The sequence below is a fragment of the Mytilus galloprovincialis genome, chromosome 3, assembly GCF_965363235.1.
Source record: "Mytilus galloprovincialis chromosome 3, xbMytGall1.hap1.1, whole genome shotgun sequence".
NCBI lineage: Eukaryota > Metazoa > Mollusca > Bivalvia > Mytilida > Mytilidae > Mytilus > Mytilus galloprovincialis.
In genome coordinates this window covers 86144388-86161990 of record NC_134840.1, presented here as the reverse complement: position 1 = coordinate 86161990, position 17603 = coordinate 86144388, and the positions used below count along the sequence as shown (strand labels likewise).

At 30.2% G+C, this 17603-nt stretch overlaps 1 protein-coding gene across 1 annotated transcript in view; it reads left to right on the top strand.

The window, feature by feature from the left end:
• The window catches only part of LOC143069243 (apoptosis-resistant E3 ubiquitin protein ligase 1-like), a 36376-nt gene extending 26704 nt beyond the window's left edge, over positions 1–9672 (top strand). Inside the window, exons 12-19 of the mRNA XM_076243776.1 lie at positions 72–147; positions 461–573; positions 1436–1609; positions 2606–2728; positions 4086–4274; positions 4943–5026; positions 5728–5906; positions 7369–9672. Coding sequence (XP_076099891.1) covers positions 72–147; positions 461–573; positions 1436–1609; positions 2606–2728; positions 4086–4274; positions 4943–5026; positions 5728–5906; positions 7369–7471 — 1041 coding nt within the window. The 3' untranslated portion in view covers positions 7472–9672. The remainder of the gene's footprint in view (positions 1–71; positions 148–460; positions 574–1435; positions 1610–2605; positions 2729–4085; positions 4275–4942; positions 5027–5727; positions 5907–7368) is intronic.
• Positions 9673–17603: the final 7931 nt, after the last annotated feature.

The following is a 17603-nucleotide window of genomic DNA, read 5'->3' as shown; positions in this document are numbered from 1 at the left end:
ATAAGATGAATTAATCCAATGTTTTTTGAAAGATGATTTTGTATCATAATTGAATTTTATGTTTATTTCAGTCCTATAAAGCATCAAAGAGTTTATATGCCTCAGATTGGTTTAAAATGTTTAATATAGAGTTTATAAATGAATTAGGTAAGTTATTATTTGTACATGTACTAGAAATAAATTATAGCCAATTCATTATACTGATGGAAATTGTCATTACAATGTATATTATTTATTAAAGATTTTGTCTTGCTTGCTACAAATGTTCCGAATGGAGGCATAGATGTTTCCAGATTTTCCCCTGGATCATTTTTCTTTTCTGTCACTTCTTTTGCAAATTCAAAATATTTTTCGCCACTTTCATTTTTTTTCCCGCCAAAGAACAACTAACATAATTCATTTCATCTTTAAAAGAATTAATATCAAAAGTATAAAAGTATATGTGTAATTGTCATTTTAGGTTTAGATTGGGGAGGTTTGAGAAGAGAATGGATACAAGTTTTAAGTACAGAATTATTTGATCCTGATAGATCTGGATTGTTCACCAGATTTACAGATAATGCTCAGGGATTAGTATGTATTCTGTAGAACGTGTCCTTTATATAATTGACTTGGCAGATGTTTAAATGGTTCCATTATGTAGATTCATTTTTTATCGTGGGTACCACTTTTCGTGATTAAGGATAACTTCCATATTCGTGGATATTTGATTTCATGGTATTGCTGAAGTCTGAATACAAATCTATAGAAAATGTGTCATTTGTTGAACATTAAATGTTCTGGTTCACCTGTACCAACAAAATCCACGAAAAATTGGTATCCGATAAATAATAATGAATCCACAGTATTGTACTGTAGGTGCATTGTTTTGAAAAAAATGTGTCTTATCATCTTGAAAAAAATGTGTCTTATCATCTTATTTATATTCTTATAAATAAACTCACTATATATACCAGGAATGAAAATTTGTTTTTGCATCAGATGCCTGTTTCATCTACCAAAGACTCATCAGTGATGCTCGATTAAAAAAAAGTTAAATAATAAGGTACATCTTCATTCGATTTGTTAACTAATCCAAGTTCTTATTCTGATAAATCATAGGGAAGTCAATTTTAAAACAAATGTTTCTTTGTATTTTCTTGATAAACAGTTGTATTACTTGCAATATAGAACTTGTTTTGTCTCTTTATGACTGTTTGCTGTAAAATATGTAGAAATGTAAAAAAAAGATCTGGATTTATTTGCTAAAAAAATTAACCTGAAGTAAACTTTTAGTTTGTTAACTTTCACTAGCTTTAACCATTTGGTAAAGCTAACCAATCTTTCAAACTGAAACCATTTAGCACAGTAATTAAATTCCTGATATAGAAATACAAATAAAATACTATAACTCCAAAGAGGATTAAAATAATCAAAGTTTCTTCATTTGTTTCAGATTCATCCACGTCCAAACACTGGTGTCAAATTAAAATTATATGAGTTAGCTGGTAAACTTGTTGGTAAATGTTTACTTGACAGTTCTCTAGGAAGTACATCTCAGCTTTATATAAAAGCCAACTTTTCCAGGTCTTTCCTAGCACAGATCATTGGACTTCAGGTTAATTATAAGGTAAGTTTCAGATACAGTTTACTTTAGCATTATATACAAATAGTTATCGAATATAGATAGAGCTGATCAGCAGTACATAAAATTGATCTCAGAGAAAACAGAATATTTCTGTTTTAATAGGAGATAAACAAATCTTGGTCAGTTGTCAATATGCGCTATCAGAATATCAATTTTACACACTTGGCACAAATTATTTGTACTTTCTGTGTATCAATATGTTTAAACATTACAGATCTTATTGTTGCATTTTATTAAACACTGTTGTTAGATCTTTTGGATGATTGTTCGCTACAGCAAATTTCAAATATTTTAAATTTAGAAATTATTGTGTGCATTTACAATTGCGATTTTGTTATTTAAGACAAAAATGCTAGTTTCTTTTTTGCGATATGTCACATTTTTTGGCAATGATAAAAACATTTCAATAATTTCTGAATTAACAGAAAATAATTTTCTTCCTTGAATGAATATTTCTGATGTCAAATACACACCAATTTGTGTAGTTACAATTCATATTCTGACTCACATGAACCATCCTTACTATAAATCCTAATTATCCATGTGCATGGCAAAGATTCAGCTAATACATGTAACAATTTTTTTATTTCTTTTGTTCAAACTGGTTTTGAATGAACCAACAACCTCTCCAGTAAATGTAAACATAACATAATGATAAATAAAAGCAACAGTAGTATACCGCTGATCAAATGTCATTAATTGGGTTACAAACTAAAACCAAGGGAAATAAATCAACTATAAGGGGAAAACAACAGAACGCAGAAATAAATAAAAAAAAGGGTGGGTTGAACCTGGTAATAAATAACTTTTATTTATTTAATTTTCTTTAATTTTGAATATTGGTGTCTAAGAGATGAAAAATATTCATGGTATTTTGAATATTGTCTGATTGTATCGTGATTTTCTGCAAAAGCTCAACTATAGTAAATATATAAATTGATTTCAGTGATATATTTGATATGGTTTTTTTTTCTTCAGTATTTTGAAACAGATGACCCAGATTTATATAAAACCAAGATAAAGTTTATAGAAGATAATAGTATAGAAGATATGGATTTAACCTTTAGTGAAGATGAATATGTGGATGGACAGCTTGTGAAGGTAAGTATCTTTAAAAAGAGAACAATTTGAGGGAGATAACTCATACTAATATTAGGACAAAAAACATTTGTATATAGTGTGGTCCATCGATGTGTTCTGGCATTGCGGTCATAAAAATTTCGAGCACGATTGTTGTACTCAGACTTAGAAAGAAATAGACAAATCAAATTTTTAGTTTCTGTGTTTATAGCAAAAATTTTGTACTTTGTGTACAGAGTAAAGTTTTATGACCATACCCAATTTTGTTTTTTCATTTGATCCATATGTCTCAAGAAAGTTTGGATATGTACAAATATTTTTATTTTTATGCCCCACCTACGTAGTAGTAGAGGGGCATTATGTTTTCTGGTCTGTGCGTCCGTTCGTCCGTCTGTTCGTTTGTCCGTCTGTTCGTTCGTCTGTCCATTCGTTCGTCTGTCTGTACGTTCATCCGTCTGTCCCGCTTCAGGTTAAAGTTTTTGGTCGAGGTAGTTTTTGATGAAGTTGAAGTCCAATCGACTTGAAACTTAGTATACATGTTCCCTATGATATGATCTTTTAAATTTTAATGCCAAATTAGAGGGTTTACCCCAATTTCACAGTCCACTGAACATAGAAAATGATAGTGCGAGTGGGGCATTCGTGTACTGGGGACACATTCTTGTTATCTAAGTTATTATGTCCTATTTTCCACATTGAGTGAGTTTGGTTATGTTATGTTTTATGTTTCCTAGAAATATATGCAAAACATTCTCTTCATATTCAATATTGTTCATAAGAGATTTGATCACTATGGTGTGTGATTTGATTAGTTTTGGTCTTACTTCTATAGTGTAGAAACTTATAGTAATTAAATATCGGCATACTACTTCAGTCTTCTAGTATAATGCAACCATTTATGAAATTTTCAAGAGTTTTATATTTTTTTTTATGCATTAGTTACGTTCTTTAAGTATTGCATTTAAGTCAGTTTCTAAGAAATTGATTGGAATTTATAAGTGCTGAGCGCTGCTGACCTTTTCATGTTGTAAGGAACCTTTATAAATAATTTTGTAAAAGATGAACCACTCTAGATATAACTTCAGCTTGAAGCTTGCATTTTAATGTGTATTAATGCATTTTTGTCAATTAAAAAAAGGTGATGTTTTCATGGGGTAATGTTAGTGTACTTTATATGCAGTCCACAATGCTCTTTAACTTCATACTCTCTTTGTCCTTTCCTTTTTTGTCATTTTTAACCTTTATCAGAGTGTCACTGATGACAAAATATGAGTCTTTGGTACAAGTTTAAAGAATGATATCTATATATCAGATATTGTTACAATTTGCAAAAGATAACAATGTTATTTTAATATTGACATTCCTACTTTTTTTGCAGACTGTTGATCTTGTTCTTAATGGTTCAAAAATGAATGTAACAGATGACAATAAATTGTATTACCTGAACTGCCTTGCTCAATATAAACTGGTATCTGGTGTGAAGGAGGAAGTAGAAAGTTTTTTAAAGGGACTTAATGCAATCATTCCTGATAATCTACTTAGTATCTTTGATGAAAATGAACTGGAGGTAAGCTTTTAAACAATTATCAATGTATCCATCGTTTAAAGGAATATATAGAAAAACTTTTATTCTACCATCAATTACAGTTAAAAAAGAGTAAGAACAATGCATTAAACATCTTTGATGTTTACAACAAAATATCAAGATACATATTGAAGAAATAAAATAAGATAATAACAGATGAAAGTATCAGCCATCTTTAAAGATATATTATCAGTCACAGTTCAATTGCACAGGCACTTTTTTCTGAAAGAAATGACTTATGTACTTTAATATAACACAATTTATCCAACCTGTGATTTTGAGAAATTTCACTTGTTAGCAAACTTCCAATATATTGGGATTCTGCAATTGTCTATCTGATTGAAATGTGTCGTGCCATAAATCTACATTAAATTATCTACAAAATGGTGTATAACAGGCCTATTTCTGTTTTCCAATCATTGGTAACATGTAAGTAGTTCCAAGTAGGTCAAACAGAAATTGTTTAGCCTTCTATGATAGAAATTATATTGGTGTCCTGGGTTGATAGGGATGTCGTTTTTAAAAAGCTAGGTTTCGTAGCAAGTACGAATTGGGTATTGCTTGATATCAACTCATGTCATTTAATTTCAATATAGTAATAATAAATGAGCCGTAATTAAATGTTAAACTGATATAACTTTGTTTTTTAGCTATTAATGTGTGGTACAGATAATTACAGCTTTAATGATTTTAAACAGAATGCAGTCATATCTGGAGATTTTGCGGGTAGTAAGGTGAGAAGGATAAATATGGATTATTTCAATACACCTACTTTCTGTTTTCCTATACTTTGAATAACTAGTTGGGTATTCTCTTTGCATAACAAAGCAACTTCATTGTAGGATTTCATTTTAGAAATGAATGCTTCTTTTTGTAATTTTATTAGGATGTAAAAGTGTTGATTGAAGAACATGTATAAAGTGTGGAATCGCTGCATTCTAAATATGTGCGCACAATCAACATGTTTACACCCCAATACAATTACAAAAAGAGACACTTATTTCTTATAATTACATTTTTATGCAAATAAGACCATGAAAAACAAGTTTTATCAAGTTTCTTTTATTCACCTGTGCACTTCTTTGTGAAGGCACTTGTCATCCTGAATGTAATATTTTATTTTGATAGGCAGGATAGCTTTTGAATGACACACAATTGTTGTTAGCCAATCAAACTAAAAGATTCTTGTGAAACATACATGGAATGTAAATTTTATTTTAACAAGCGAATATCTTGTACACTGTAATACTGTGCCAATTTCTCCAACTTTGATATTTTGGCAAATAAGTTTCTTGATCAATTTCACAGATTTCCAAAAAATTGGAAAGTAAGATGGAAAACAAAAGGATAGCACTAATCATTATTGTATAACATAAATACGCTGACATAGTAAAGATGAAAAAATATTTGTGACTGAAATGAATTAATTTTTCAGTTAATGGAATGGTTTTGGGCAATTGTTGCCAGCTTCACAGATGAACAGATGGCTAGACTATTACAATTTACAACAGGTAGCTCTCAGTTACCACCAGGAGGATTTAAAGACCTAGATCCTAACTTTACAATCTCATTTACATCCTACTCCACAAACAGTTTACCCACAGCACATACATGGTGAGTTTTATAAGGTTAGAGGATATGCTTGTCATATTAAGAACTTAACTAAATTTAGCTCATCTGGTCCTACAGTCACTAGAAAAACCATGAAAAATCCATGGACCTCAAACTTATGCATTGATACATGCTAAATACATAATGGTTGAAGACCTTTATTGCAATATGACCCTCACAGTTAAAAAAAATCATGTAGAAACAAAAAAAACAATCAAGTTAACATTATTTTTCTGCACAAGGAATAGGAATTTTAATGGGAACATATGCCAGTAGAATTTATTTTATGGTAGGAATGTTTTTGTCAAATTTGTTTTTTGTTTATTTTATTTGTTTATTCTTAAATCTTTTTAAAATATTGATGTCTAGGTACCTTGGGATTAGTGTATTTTACACCAGTTTAAAATACAGTTAACTCTCGTTGTCTCGAACTCGGTTGACTCGAAATTTCGGATGAGTCGAAGTTTTCACGTGGTCCCGAACATTATTGCATACAAAAGTATGTAATTCGACTCCTGATGAGTCGAAATTGGATGAGTTGAAATTTCGGTTGAGTCGAACTAAATTTACGGTCCCAAGGTTAACAAAAGCATTTACAATTCAATTTTTATCTCGAACTAATACACATATGTCAAAACATGACCTCCGGGATTTAAATGGATTGAAGAGTTAATCTGACAATACACGTGTAATTAAATTTCTGGTCACTGACCACTGTATTGATTTATGACCTGCTATTTCCATGAGTGTTTACCTAAGATTATCTTTTATAGAATTTTGATAAATAATTAGTGATACATTGGTAATGTTCATGAAAAAGTATTTAAAATGTTTACAAAACAATTAATTTGTGATTTACACTAATGAACTTGGGTGTGTATAAAGTGAGGATTATGGCTTCCGTTGATGATCACCTAAAAACTACTCAAACGGCGTCTTTAATCTTGTTATATTTTCTTTTGAAAAGAAAGAGTGAGATAAAACAAAATGAATAGAAATCAAAGTTTTCTTAAATCTCTTGTATCCGAGAATACACAATTTTGTCAACTATAACCGACCTGAATAACGAAACTATCGATTGGAAATTACTCTCTTGGAAAAGCCATAGGATTTTTTTTTCATTAAACAATGGAATAAGTAAAATTAATGTCATTATAATAATAAAAGACTGACATACAAATACATGGATCTGATACTAGAATATCGATCCCCTTGCCATATTCACCCGGATTTATTTTAGCTTTACCAAGCTAAGCAAGAGTTGTGTCCCTTAGATTGTCGAACTTCCGGTGTTCGTTTGAGTTGAACTACGTGTATCTCGAAATATTTCTCTGGTGCGACTGACTTCGACATAACGAGAGTCGACTGTAGTGTCTGTAGTATTTGTTTCTATAAGGCTCATTTGGAAGGAGTTAACAGGAAAGTTTACATATTTCTGTAATGATTTTGTTTTCTTCTGTTTCAGTTTTAACCAGTTATGTCTCCCTTCATATACTTCAATGGAACAGATGCATAAATGTATGATAACAGCGATCACTGAAGGCTTCCAAGGATTTGGATTTGCCTGATATTTATAATTAATCAAAAGTAATAATGCTGTAAAAATGTAAGCCTTAAGCTGCACCATGATGATATAAGTTCTTCAGATGATTCACTAACATTTTTATTTAAATGGTCCTCTCTTCTGAACACTATTTTTGAAAGAGTAAATGACATATGAAGCAGGATTCACCGAGTTTTAAATTACTATTTTCTTTATATGGAAAACATATCTTGTTCTCTGACAAAAATTAAAATGGCAATTTGATTTTACTGAGATTTATTTCTCTGTGGATATCAACTCTCAATCTGGAAATAATCCTAGACATGTTAGCACAGATATATGGACCATATACATGATTTAACAAAGTGTATATCCAAACAATTCAAGTTGGTGTCAGATTATGAAAATGGTTGAACTTTTTTTACACTATCAACCATACATTTATTCACAAATTTTCTTGAATTTAACCAATTTGTTTTTTATTTCATGAACAGCATTTTGATCAGATGTAAGGTATTGAAATCACTATTGCTCAGAGGAAATGAAAGATTAATTCCTAATGAGAAATTTGAGCTTCAATATCTGACTAAAGAAATAAAAAAAAAAATGGAATTGAACACTTGCTAGAAAAACAATGGTGAACTCTGCTATGTTACAGAGGGAAATTCTTTTTAAATGAAAGGTTAATATTTATCTATTCAATTTTTTCAAAAAATTATTATGGATACTCATTTTAAAATATTTCAATTACTTTAAATTTTGATATCACTTTGGTATTTTCTCAAGCCATAAATGTTTTTAATGTATTTCACACCCTATCAAGTGAAACTTTTATATGAATACAGGGCTGCATGTGGTTGAAACATTTATTTGTACTTGTTCAAAGATCTCAATAACTAGTCTGTGATACTGTAGTGTAAAATATAGCTTTGTAAGTAGCTTTGTAATCAGACTTTTTATATGCTAGATTTTTATTTTACTGTTATTTAACTAATCAATCTGAATATCTTTGTGTATTTTTTGTATTTTTTATGATGTTTTGATACCGTAAACTAAAAAAATTACAGCATGTATTATTGATTAACTGATTCAAATGAGAGATATATTAATGCAATAGTTTAGTTAAACAAATTTTATTGTTCAAAATGACAAATGAATTAAACAAAAGTTTTACAGCTTAATAACGTCTTCTCCAAAACAATAAGAAATATACACATTAATTATTGAACACATCAAATAATTCATGCTAACAAATAATTTAAATGAACAGTAGACACTAATCATCTCTTCTTATACTTTCTTTTTATAAAGTAATCACTAAAACTTGAATTAAACAATAGCTATTAAAAACTAATAGCTTCTAAAATAAAATGAAAACTACTTAGTGTAACACAAGTAGATCTACAGTACATCTTCCGAGGTGAATTTACAATGGGAGTAACATGACAAAGATGATTCAAAATTTGTTTTAATTTGATCACTGTTGCAATTTATTTAGAAATTTCACCTGTAACAAAAATTCACATACAAATCAGATGACGAATAGAGTCCAGTGACATTGCAGTCATTTACAGCAAAGGACACTTTATGCTATAAAATGAATTTTGCATATATGAAATTTAGTGAATTTTGTATTTGCCCATTCCTGCTTCTTTTCCATTTTGGGGTGGATAACAATACATTTTAGAGCCTCTCTGACAAAGGACGCTCTGGTAGAACTTGGGTTATCAACATGTAAGTTTTCTATAGAAATATCCTTATCAGAAGAGTGATGATTACAATACCTAAATGATGAACTTAAACTTTTATTGAACCATGGACATATATAACTATAGTTCCATATTACACATATGGTTCATAAGAATTCATACTTTTGATTGCCAAAAGCAATCTGGAGGCATTCCAATAACAAATTGTATTTCTCAATAAAATTCAACATTAATTACTGCACATGTTGTCTTTTGAAAAAGTCACTACAATGCATAGCAAAACAAAGCAAAATCTTAATGTAACTAGTTATTCTCGTAAATGTAGCATATATAACTGTAAATATAAGAACTGAATGCATCTTTTTGTAATTTTAAAGGGTTGCAAAAGTATTTTTGATTGCACATTTTCATACAAAATGTGCTTTGGTCAACAATTTTACATTCTAATAAAAGTACATAAAGAAGCATTACAAACATTCTTTATGAAGTGAACAGTTGCAAGAAAATTATTTAAAAGTTCACAAAACATTCATTTGTATATGGTTTAGGTTATAACTTTATATATATATTATCCTAAATGAGTCATGATTTAATTTATTATGTTATAAAGAAAATATCATATAAATTGTTATATGTGATATGGTATTTGCTGAAGTATGTGTTCATTGGTAGCTTAATTTTGTTTGTTAACTGTATGACTATATTATATTATGCCATGCATAATTTTTTTTATTATTTATTAGTATTTGATTTATAAATAACCATTTAATTATTATAGACATATATGATATATATATATGCCACAATACTCTTTTATGTAGTCAATATAATAAATAGTGTACTTGTTTTGAACTTGAATTGAATCAGGAATGGCAGGCAATGATTTATATAATGCTGATAAAATGTTTCAAATTTAGTTAGAGTTTATGCTTTGCATTTTTTCCATTAAATGTACAGCTTTGGTTAAATTTAGAAACTAAAGTGCTGGTGTATGGCAGTGTTAATTCTTTATTCATTTCAAGATTTTCCATCATGTTTTATTTGTGCCCATTTTTTTTTGTAGATTTGCACTACATGTAAATCCAAAATCATGGCAAAACCAAAGTATAGGTTTTAAGTTTTTATTTTCAATTCATATCCATTAGTATGTTTAATTTATTTTGTTTTTCAATGTACATATAACAGCCTATTATTTGAACTTGGAATTATTTTTAATTATGGAATTTGCATAATTTCTAGTACAATGTATTTTAAATTATTAATAAATTCAACACTTATTCTGTACTTTAATGTTCTGTTAAGCGCACAACACTTTCTATTAATACAAAGAAGATAGTATCTTTTCAATAGAATATACTGTGCCTAGCACAACACTATCTATACAAAATGCATTGAAAGTGTTATGAACCCCTCAAAACATTAAAATATCAAATAAACATGTAATTTATCAAAAATTTCAAGCACAAGAAATTGTGCAAATTCCACAATTGAAAATAATTCCGTATTGAAATAATAGCCTGTTATATATGAATGTTGCTCTCTATGAAGTGCTTCTACTAGTTGAAACAGTTGTTTTGTATGAGTATTAATTTTACATTTATACATCAGCCCTTAATGATATGTATTTCAAAAGTGATCATTTTTAAATCATGAATTAAGATACTTGTATTTATACCTTCTAACTTGCCATTTAAAAGGGGATTTTCCTGATGAGAGGTGTTGAGCTGAACATTGAAATCCTCCCATTATAAAAACTATATACCTCATACCAGGCATTCAAAGCAGATAAAAATGGCTTTTATGCACATATTTACTCATTCAAAACCATAGTATATTAGATTTAGAGAAATGAGTGTTTTAGAAATGCCATTTTGTGCTTTATTCTTCTATGTTTTTTTAGAAGTTTGGCATGAAACAAGTTTTGTTAAACATATTGATTTGCTGGTTTAAAACAATGACAACAAATCCATTTAAATGCAGAAAAATACCAGAATTATACAAAATTTATTCACACAGAAATGACTTATATCACAACACATGACCAATATTTTAATCTCATAGAAAGTTTAGTTTGTTTTAGAATACTAAAGGGTAAAACATATGTTAACCTGATTCAAACAGATGAAAAAAATGTCTGGTTGCTCATGTTTAATGGTAGATTTAGTTTATATTAAAAAAAAATTACCCCAAAGTACAATTAATCACCATTATATTCTATTGTCATCCAGATACTAACTATACATGTAGCAGATACATACAATATTTGAAGTGCTGTTATTTTCTTCTAAATTATGATATTTAATCAAAATGTTACTATAATCATGTTACCTTGTTTTGTTTTAATAAGTTCAGTTGTTTATAATAAAGACCACTTTTAAACTTTCTATTTTGTTTTTATTCCTATTGGTTTAAAATGACTGATCACTGGTTTACTACAATTTTGTATTTGATGAAAAGGATGCGATCAGACATCAATTGTTTTCAAATTGAATACTGTAAAAGTTTTACCAAATGAGTCATTAGCCTTTATGACCCCAAAATAGGAAGATATTATAATGACTTCCAAAATGCTTCCAACATATATAACATAGATAATCAAAAGGACCGAAATATTCTGCGGCTTAATCCATCAATTAGAAACATAAGTTCAAAATACTGATGGATTCAGTCGATTAATATGCCAGCGTAATGGGATAAACGCAACAAAATGATATATATGCTCTTTCTAAATAGACTAAGGCTGTGATATTAAACAAATCTCAATTCGAAATGTGAAGTCAATGGCTGCAAAACTTTTAATACCAGATGCTCAATTCACTAGAAATTAAACTAAACAGTCTTATTTTACCAGAGGTTAAGATAATCTGATTTGTAAATCTATAAATGTCGTCTTTCAGATTAGAGAGTAACCTTTGCGGATTGGTATAAGTCGGTGAAACGAAAGGAAGGCTAAACAAACGTGTTTGCGGCCATAGATCAGACATCAACAACAATGTAAGCGACATTATTGACCAGCATTTAAAGCAGCCTGATAATTCATTCGTTTCTATGGAAGTTCGTAGTATCAAAAAAATACATCACAGAACAAAAATCCTCATCTTGCAATGCCTCTCCTAGGACTAAAAGAGATATACTGGATTCGACAATTGGGAACTGCGACACCAGAAATCTGTTCGCCTGAAAATACCTCCCTATTTTAAAAACCAGTTTGTACTTAACATTGCTTATACATTGTACCTATACCAAATCAATTGCATGTACAATTTTCAAATACAAACACGTGTTGAAAGATATATATTGACGACTTCAAGTTTCAATCTCCTGAGTGCACCGGTACTAGTTTCCCATTCATATATAATCCGGTTGAACACGTTATTACCGTTGACCTATACATTGTCAATAACACTTGTCTGCGAAATGTGTTATCTAAAGGCCCGAAATCTCGTGCGTCTATACCCGTCAATTGGAAACACAACCTCAAAATATTGATTGATTCAGTCGAGGATTATGCCAGGAAATGGGTTAAACTTGTCCTACCTCCATGACAAATATGTTATTATCCCCACAGATAAAGCCCCACACAACAGCGTTTTTTTGTAGATCACATTACATAAAGTGCTTGATAAATTAATTAGGTATTGGCAGTTTCGTTGGAAACTCAACACGACACTTTCTAAAGAGGGAATCCAAGATAACGATTGGTCTGTTCAAGATGAATTACTGGATCCTCCATCTATATTGGATACCAAAACTACATAAATAAACTCATAATAGATACCAAGATTGAAATTGTGTATTTGCACTAGACGCGTGTTTCGTCTACAAAAGACTCAAAACTCCTAAACTAGTTAATTAGTTAATAAAGGTACCAGGATTATAATTTAGTACGCCAGACGCGCGTTTCGTCTACATAAGACTCATCAGTGACGCTCATATCAAAATTTATAAAGCCAAACAAATACAAGTTAAAGAGCATTGGGGATCCAAAATTTAAAAAAAAATGTGCCAAATAAAAAGTAAAGTATTCCTTTGGTAGAAAAGTGTCCTAACAAACAACGGTATATTGCTCTACGAATCCTCTTTCTAAAGTATCTACATCAGTTTTAACAGCAATCAAAGCTGGACTTTAAAGTTATTGCAAAACTGCATATTCTACAGTGGGCGTGAACCAGATGTGGATACTAATAAATATTAAAAGATCTTTTAGAGTACATACAATTTAAGACTCTTTCATCCTGCAATAGTATTATTACAATTGACTTTTCTACCTTTTACACAAGTATTCCCTATTCCAAACTAAAAGACAAATTAAAAGGGTGGGCCTTCTTTGTTTAATAAAAACGTATACAAGTATCTCGTCTTAGGAGGGACACATCGTCCTTTGTAAAAAATCACTTTGATTTAAACAAATATTTTTTCTTCTGAAACTGACATTATAAAGATGCTTGATTTTTTTATTTGGACGTTCCAAATGTTGGAGGACGTGTCAACAATTTATCGAAATTTTAATGGGAATCAACCGTGTTCCCCTTCTTGTAGACTTGTTCTTTTTTTCACATGCAGCTGACTTCCCATAGGAGTATCTTAAGAAGAATTGAACGAAGTTAGAAGTATCTCCTAACTTCTGATGATGTCAACACACCACATAATTCGAAGTTGGTGACTATGTTGAACGCATGTATTCCATTGGATTTGAAATTAAGAATACAATAGATACAGTTAAAACGGTCTCGTATCTTGATTTACATCATAAATGTGAACTTTCCATTTCTTGAAAGCAACATTCCAACAGCGCCTACATATGGAGTGCATATACCCCACTTGATATTCTAGGGTTGGCGTTTCATATCAGGAATTCCTTGATAGAGGGTTGCTGCTCACAAGCTTAAGAAAGCTATTAAATCAAGAGTTCAAAGTAATGAAATTGGAACCATATAAAAACGAGTTATGGAATATCTGTTTCACAGATGACGACGGATATGTTCCAATCGTTGTAATCACAATCCCTTCGTCCTTTTCCTCAAAAGTGACCTACCGAATAAATAAAGGCAACAGTAGTATACCGCTGTTCGAAACCCATAAATCGATAGAAGAAAACAAATCCGGGTTACAAACTAAAACTGAGGGAAACGCATTAAATATAAGAGAAGACTTATCATCGGGTTTGTATTTACGCATGTGAGCAACACAGTGGGTGCCTAACCGGATTTTAATATTGGTATCTTTCTTTTTTTTATACGCCCGTTTTTATTATGGCATACCGTTGTCCGTCTGTCTGTCGGTCTGTCGTCAACATAAAGGCAACAGTAGTATACCGCTGTTCAAAACTCATAAATCGATAGTAAAAAACAAATCCGGGATACAAACTGAAACTGCGGGAAACGCATTAAATATAAGAGAGAACAACGACACAACATTAAAATCTAACACACAGAAACGAACTAAACATTAGACAAAATCCGATGAAAATAACAAATAAAGCAATATGTCGGACAATAACTCAAACACGCAATTTTGGGGAATTGTTAATATCTATTGATGTTAGCTCCCATTCGATTTTATGAATTTCATATTCAAATTTCCGATGTTTCATTAAAATGGATGATTTTCCAGTTTGTGGATAGTAACTCAATAACACTTTCACTAATTTGCAAGAAATTTTGATGAGTTATTTATATGTATTATTTATTCGATTTATAGGGATTTTAGATTGTATGTTTCTGAGTTATGACATTTTATTCATTAAAAAGGGAGGATTTTAGTTTTCTGACAGTAACTAAACAATGCTTTTGAGTAGTTTAAACTCAAACGTGCTTTGAGCAGTTGTTATTAAACTTTGAAGACTTGTTTATATCTATTAAAATAACATTCCTTTATTTTTCATATATACTAGTCAACAAAAGAAACGATACACGACTTTGGAATAAAATTTATCAAAAAGTTTTAAATATAAAACAAAATGAGATACATTATTTTAAAAAGTTTTTATTTGCAATGTATGCACATATGATAATGAAAATCAAAACTAATCGGAAAGTAACAAAATTCCGTGTAAACGATCATAGGGTGCAAATTATTTTTGCAGAAAGTTGGATAAAAAATCGACACATACTTTTCTAAGTACTAAATGAATTTTCAAATTTGGTTAAAAATATTCAATATGCTAATCAAGTCATGTTCATATTGTAACTTATGAGTTAAATTATTGTTTTTTTTTTTTATTTTTGGTTAAAAAAAAGGTGTTTTTTGGAATCTCAAAAAATGAAAAGAAAAAAAAATGTTTTCGTCTCAAATCAATGCTTTAGATATGAAAACAACACACTGTAAATTTGGAACCTTTCGGATTAGTTTTAAGATTGTTACCGGTTTTTTTTAGTTTCACTTTACACATACTGTCTATGGTAGATCAATGGATAATGTAAACATTTTAACGATTTCTTGTGGGCCCGAACTTTGCTTTACAATAAACAAGGAAACTGTATGATTTAGAAAGAAAAAAAGAATTGATGGCAAACATTGTCTTAACCTTTAAATGAGTTGGCATAATTAGTTGGAACTTCTGCTTTTTTAAAATTGCGATTTATGTAAATTTTGTCCCAAAACATAATTTCGCCAAATGACGTCATGGAAGCCCAAAAAACATTTTTCAACGGATTTATATTTCCATTGTCATTAAGTATTGGTACCTTTAATATTAGTCCTATAAACGGAAAACTTCATTTTGAAATTTGAAAAAAGTCGTGTATCGTTTCTTTTGTTGACTAGTATATATATTTCTGATATGACATTTAGAAGTTACTGAACTTATATTCTCTGAAAAAGAGACGAGCGTATCGTGATCTCATGGCACAGCTGTTTAGTTTGTAATGACGTTGTCTGTCTGTTTTCGACTTAAGAGGTGTTTTTAAATGTAGTCATAACTTTGCTTTAAAAAATCTACATAATTTGTTTTGAAAAACAAGAAAATTTACAGAACGTTCAAAAAGTGCGATGTTCAATGCTCCATGAAACTTTAGTATTCCATTCAATGTGATATTTGAATTTAAAAGGTTTGTGACAGATGTTATATGTTGACTTGATATTTTCCCTATATTTGTGTCACAAAAAGGCATACAAAAGAGGGACGAAAGATACCAAAGGGACAGTCAAACTCATAAATCTAAAACAAACTGACAACGCCATGTCTAAAAATGAAAAAGACAAACAAAAAACAGCACACATGACACAACATAGAAAACTAGAGAATAAACAACACGAACCCCCCAAAAAACTAGGGGTGATCTCAGGTGCTCCGGAATGTTCCTACTTTTTTCTTCAATATTTGATTTGCCAATTTTAGTTATCTTTTGATTACCAATACACCCGATAACAAGATAAGACAAGACGGCGAACAAATCTTCTCATGAGAAGAAAAAAAAACCACAAAATACAGGTCATTATTTAGCTTTAGAATTGGAAAAATATCGTACAGCTTGGAAGGAATATTAGAACCTTACTACGATAAACCAAATTGAAAAATTAAAGAACGAATGAATTAATTCAATACAAATATAATACCACTTTTAGTGGGGTTTTATTTAAGGTTTATTGGTTTGTGACTGATGACTTTATATAATTTTTGGCTCAGACTGATTTTATTTTGATAATATATACATAATTAAGTCAAAATATCAAAAGAATATTTTGAAAGACCACAAAAGAACATCTAATGACAGTCAGAATGTTCTCAGAATTCCGCCAAGGATATACACTTTGAAATTCAACTTCTGCCAATTAAAGATTTTAACCTCCTACCTCCGAATATTACTCCTGGATGTAATTCATGGAAGAACCAGCTAAGATGTTCACAATTGTTTTGAGGGGAGCCCAGTTATCTGCATGTCTGTTTGGACAAGAATTTTCCTTGATATAATTATTATTGTAAATTATGAAAGAGTATAATTGTTAACAAACTTGACGACGTTAGCTAACCGCTTAAAAGCTTAATATTTCAGAAGGTAAAGGACCTGGATCCTTCATACATTGTATATAGGTGCCTTATGTTATGAAGTTTCCGCCTGTTATATGTCCATTGTCCTTGACCTCATTTTCATTGTTCAGTGACTACTTGAAAACAAATGTAAGATTTTTTGTATTCTTTATTTCTCTCTACTTTATAATAGGATAACTATCTTTGGTATGTGCGTAAGGTCCGCATGCCCGTCAGACACTTTTCACTTGACCTCAACCTCATTTCATGGATCAGTGAACAAGATGAAGTGTTCGTGGTTACGTCCATATATCAGATACTATAAGCAAAAGGTCTCATATGTTTGGTTTATGACATAATTGTAAGGTGTACATGTCCAACTGACATGTGTCGTCTGCCCTTACCTCATTTTCATGGTTCAGTGGTTAAAGTTAAGTTTTTGTGTTTCGAACTGTTGTTTCAATTCTATATGTAATAGG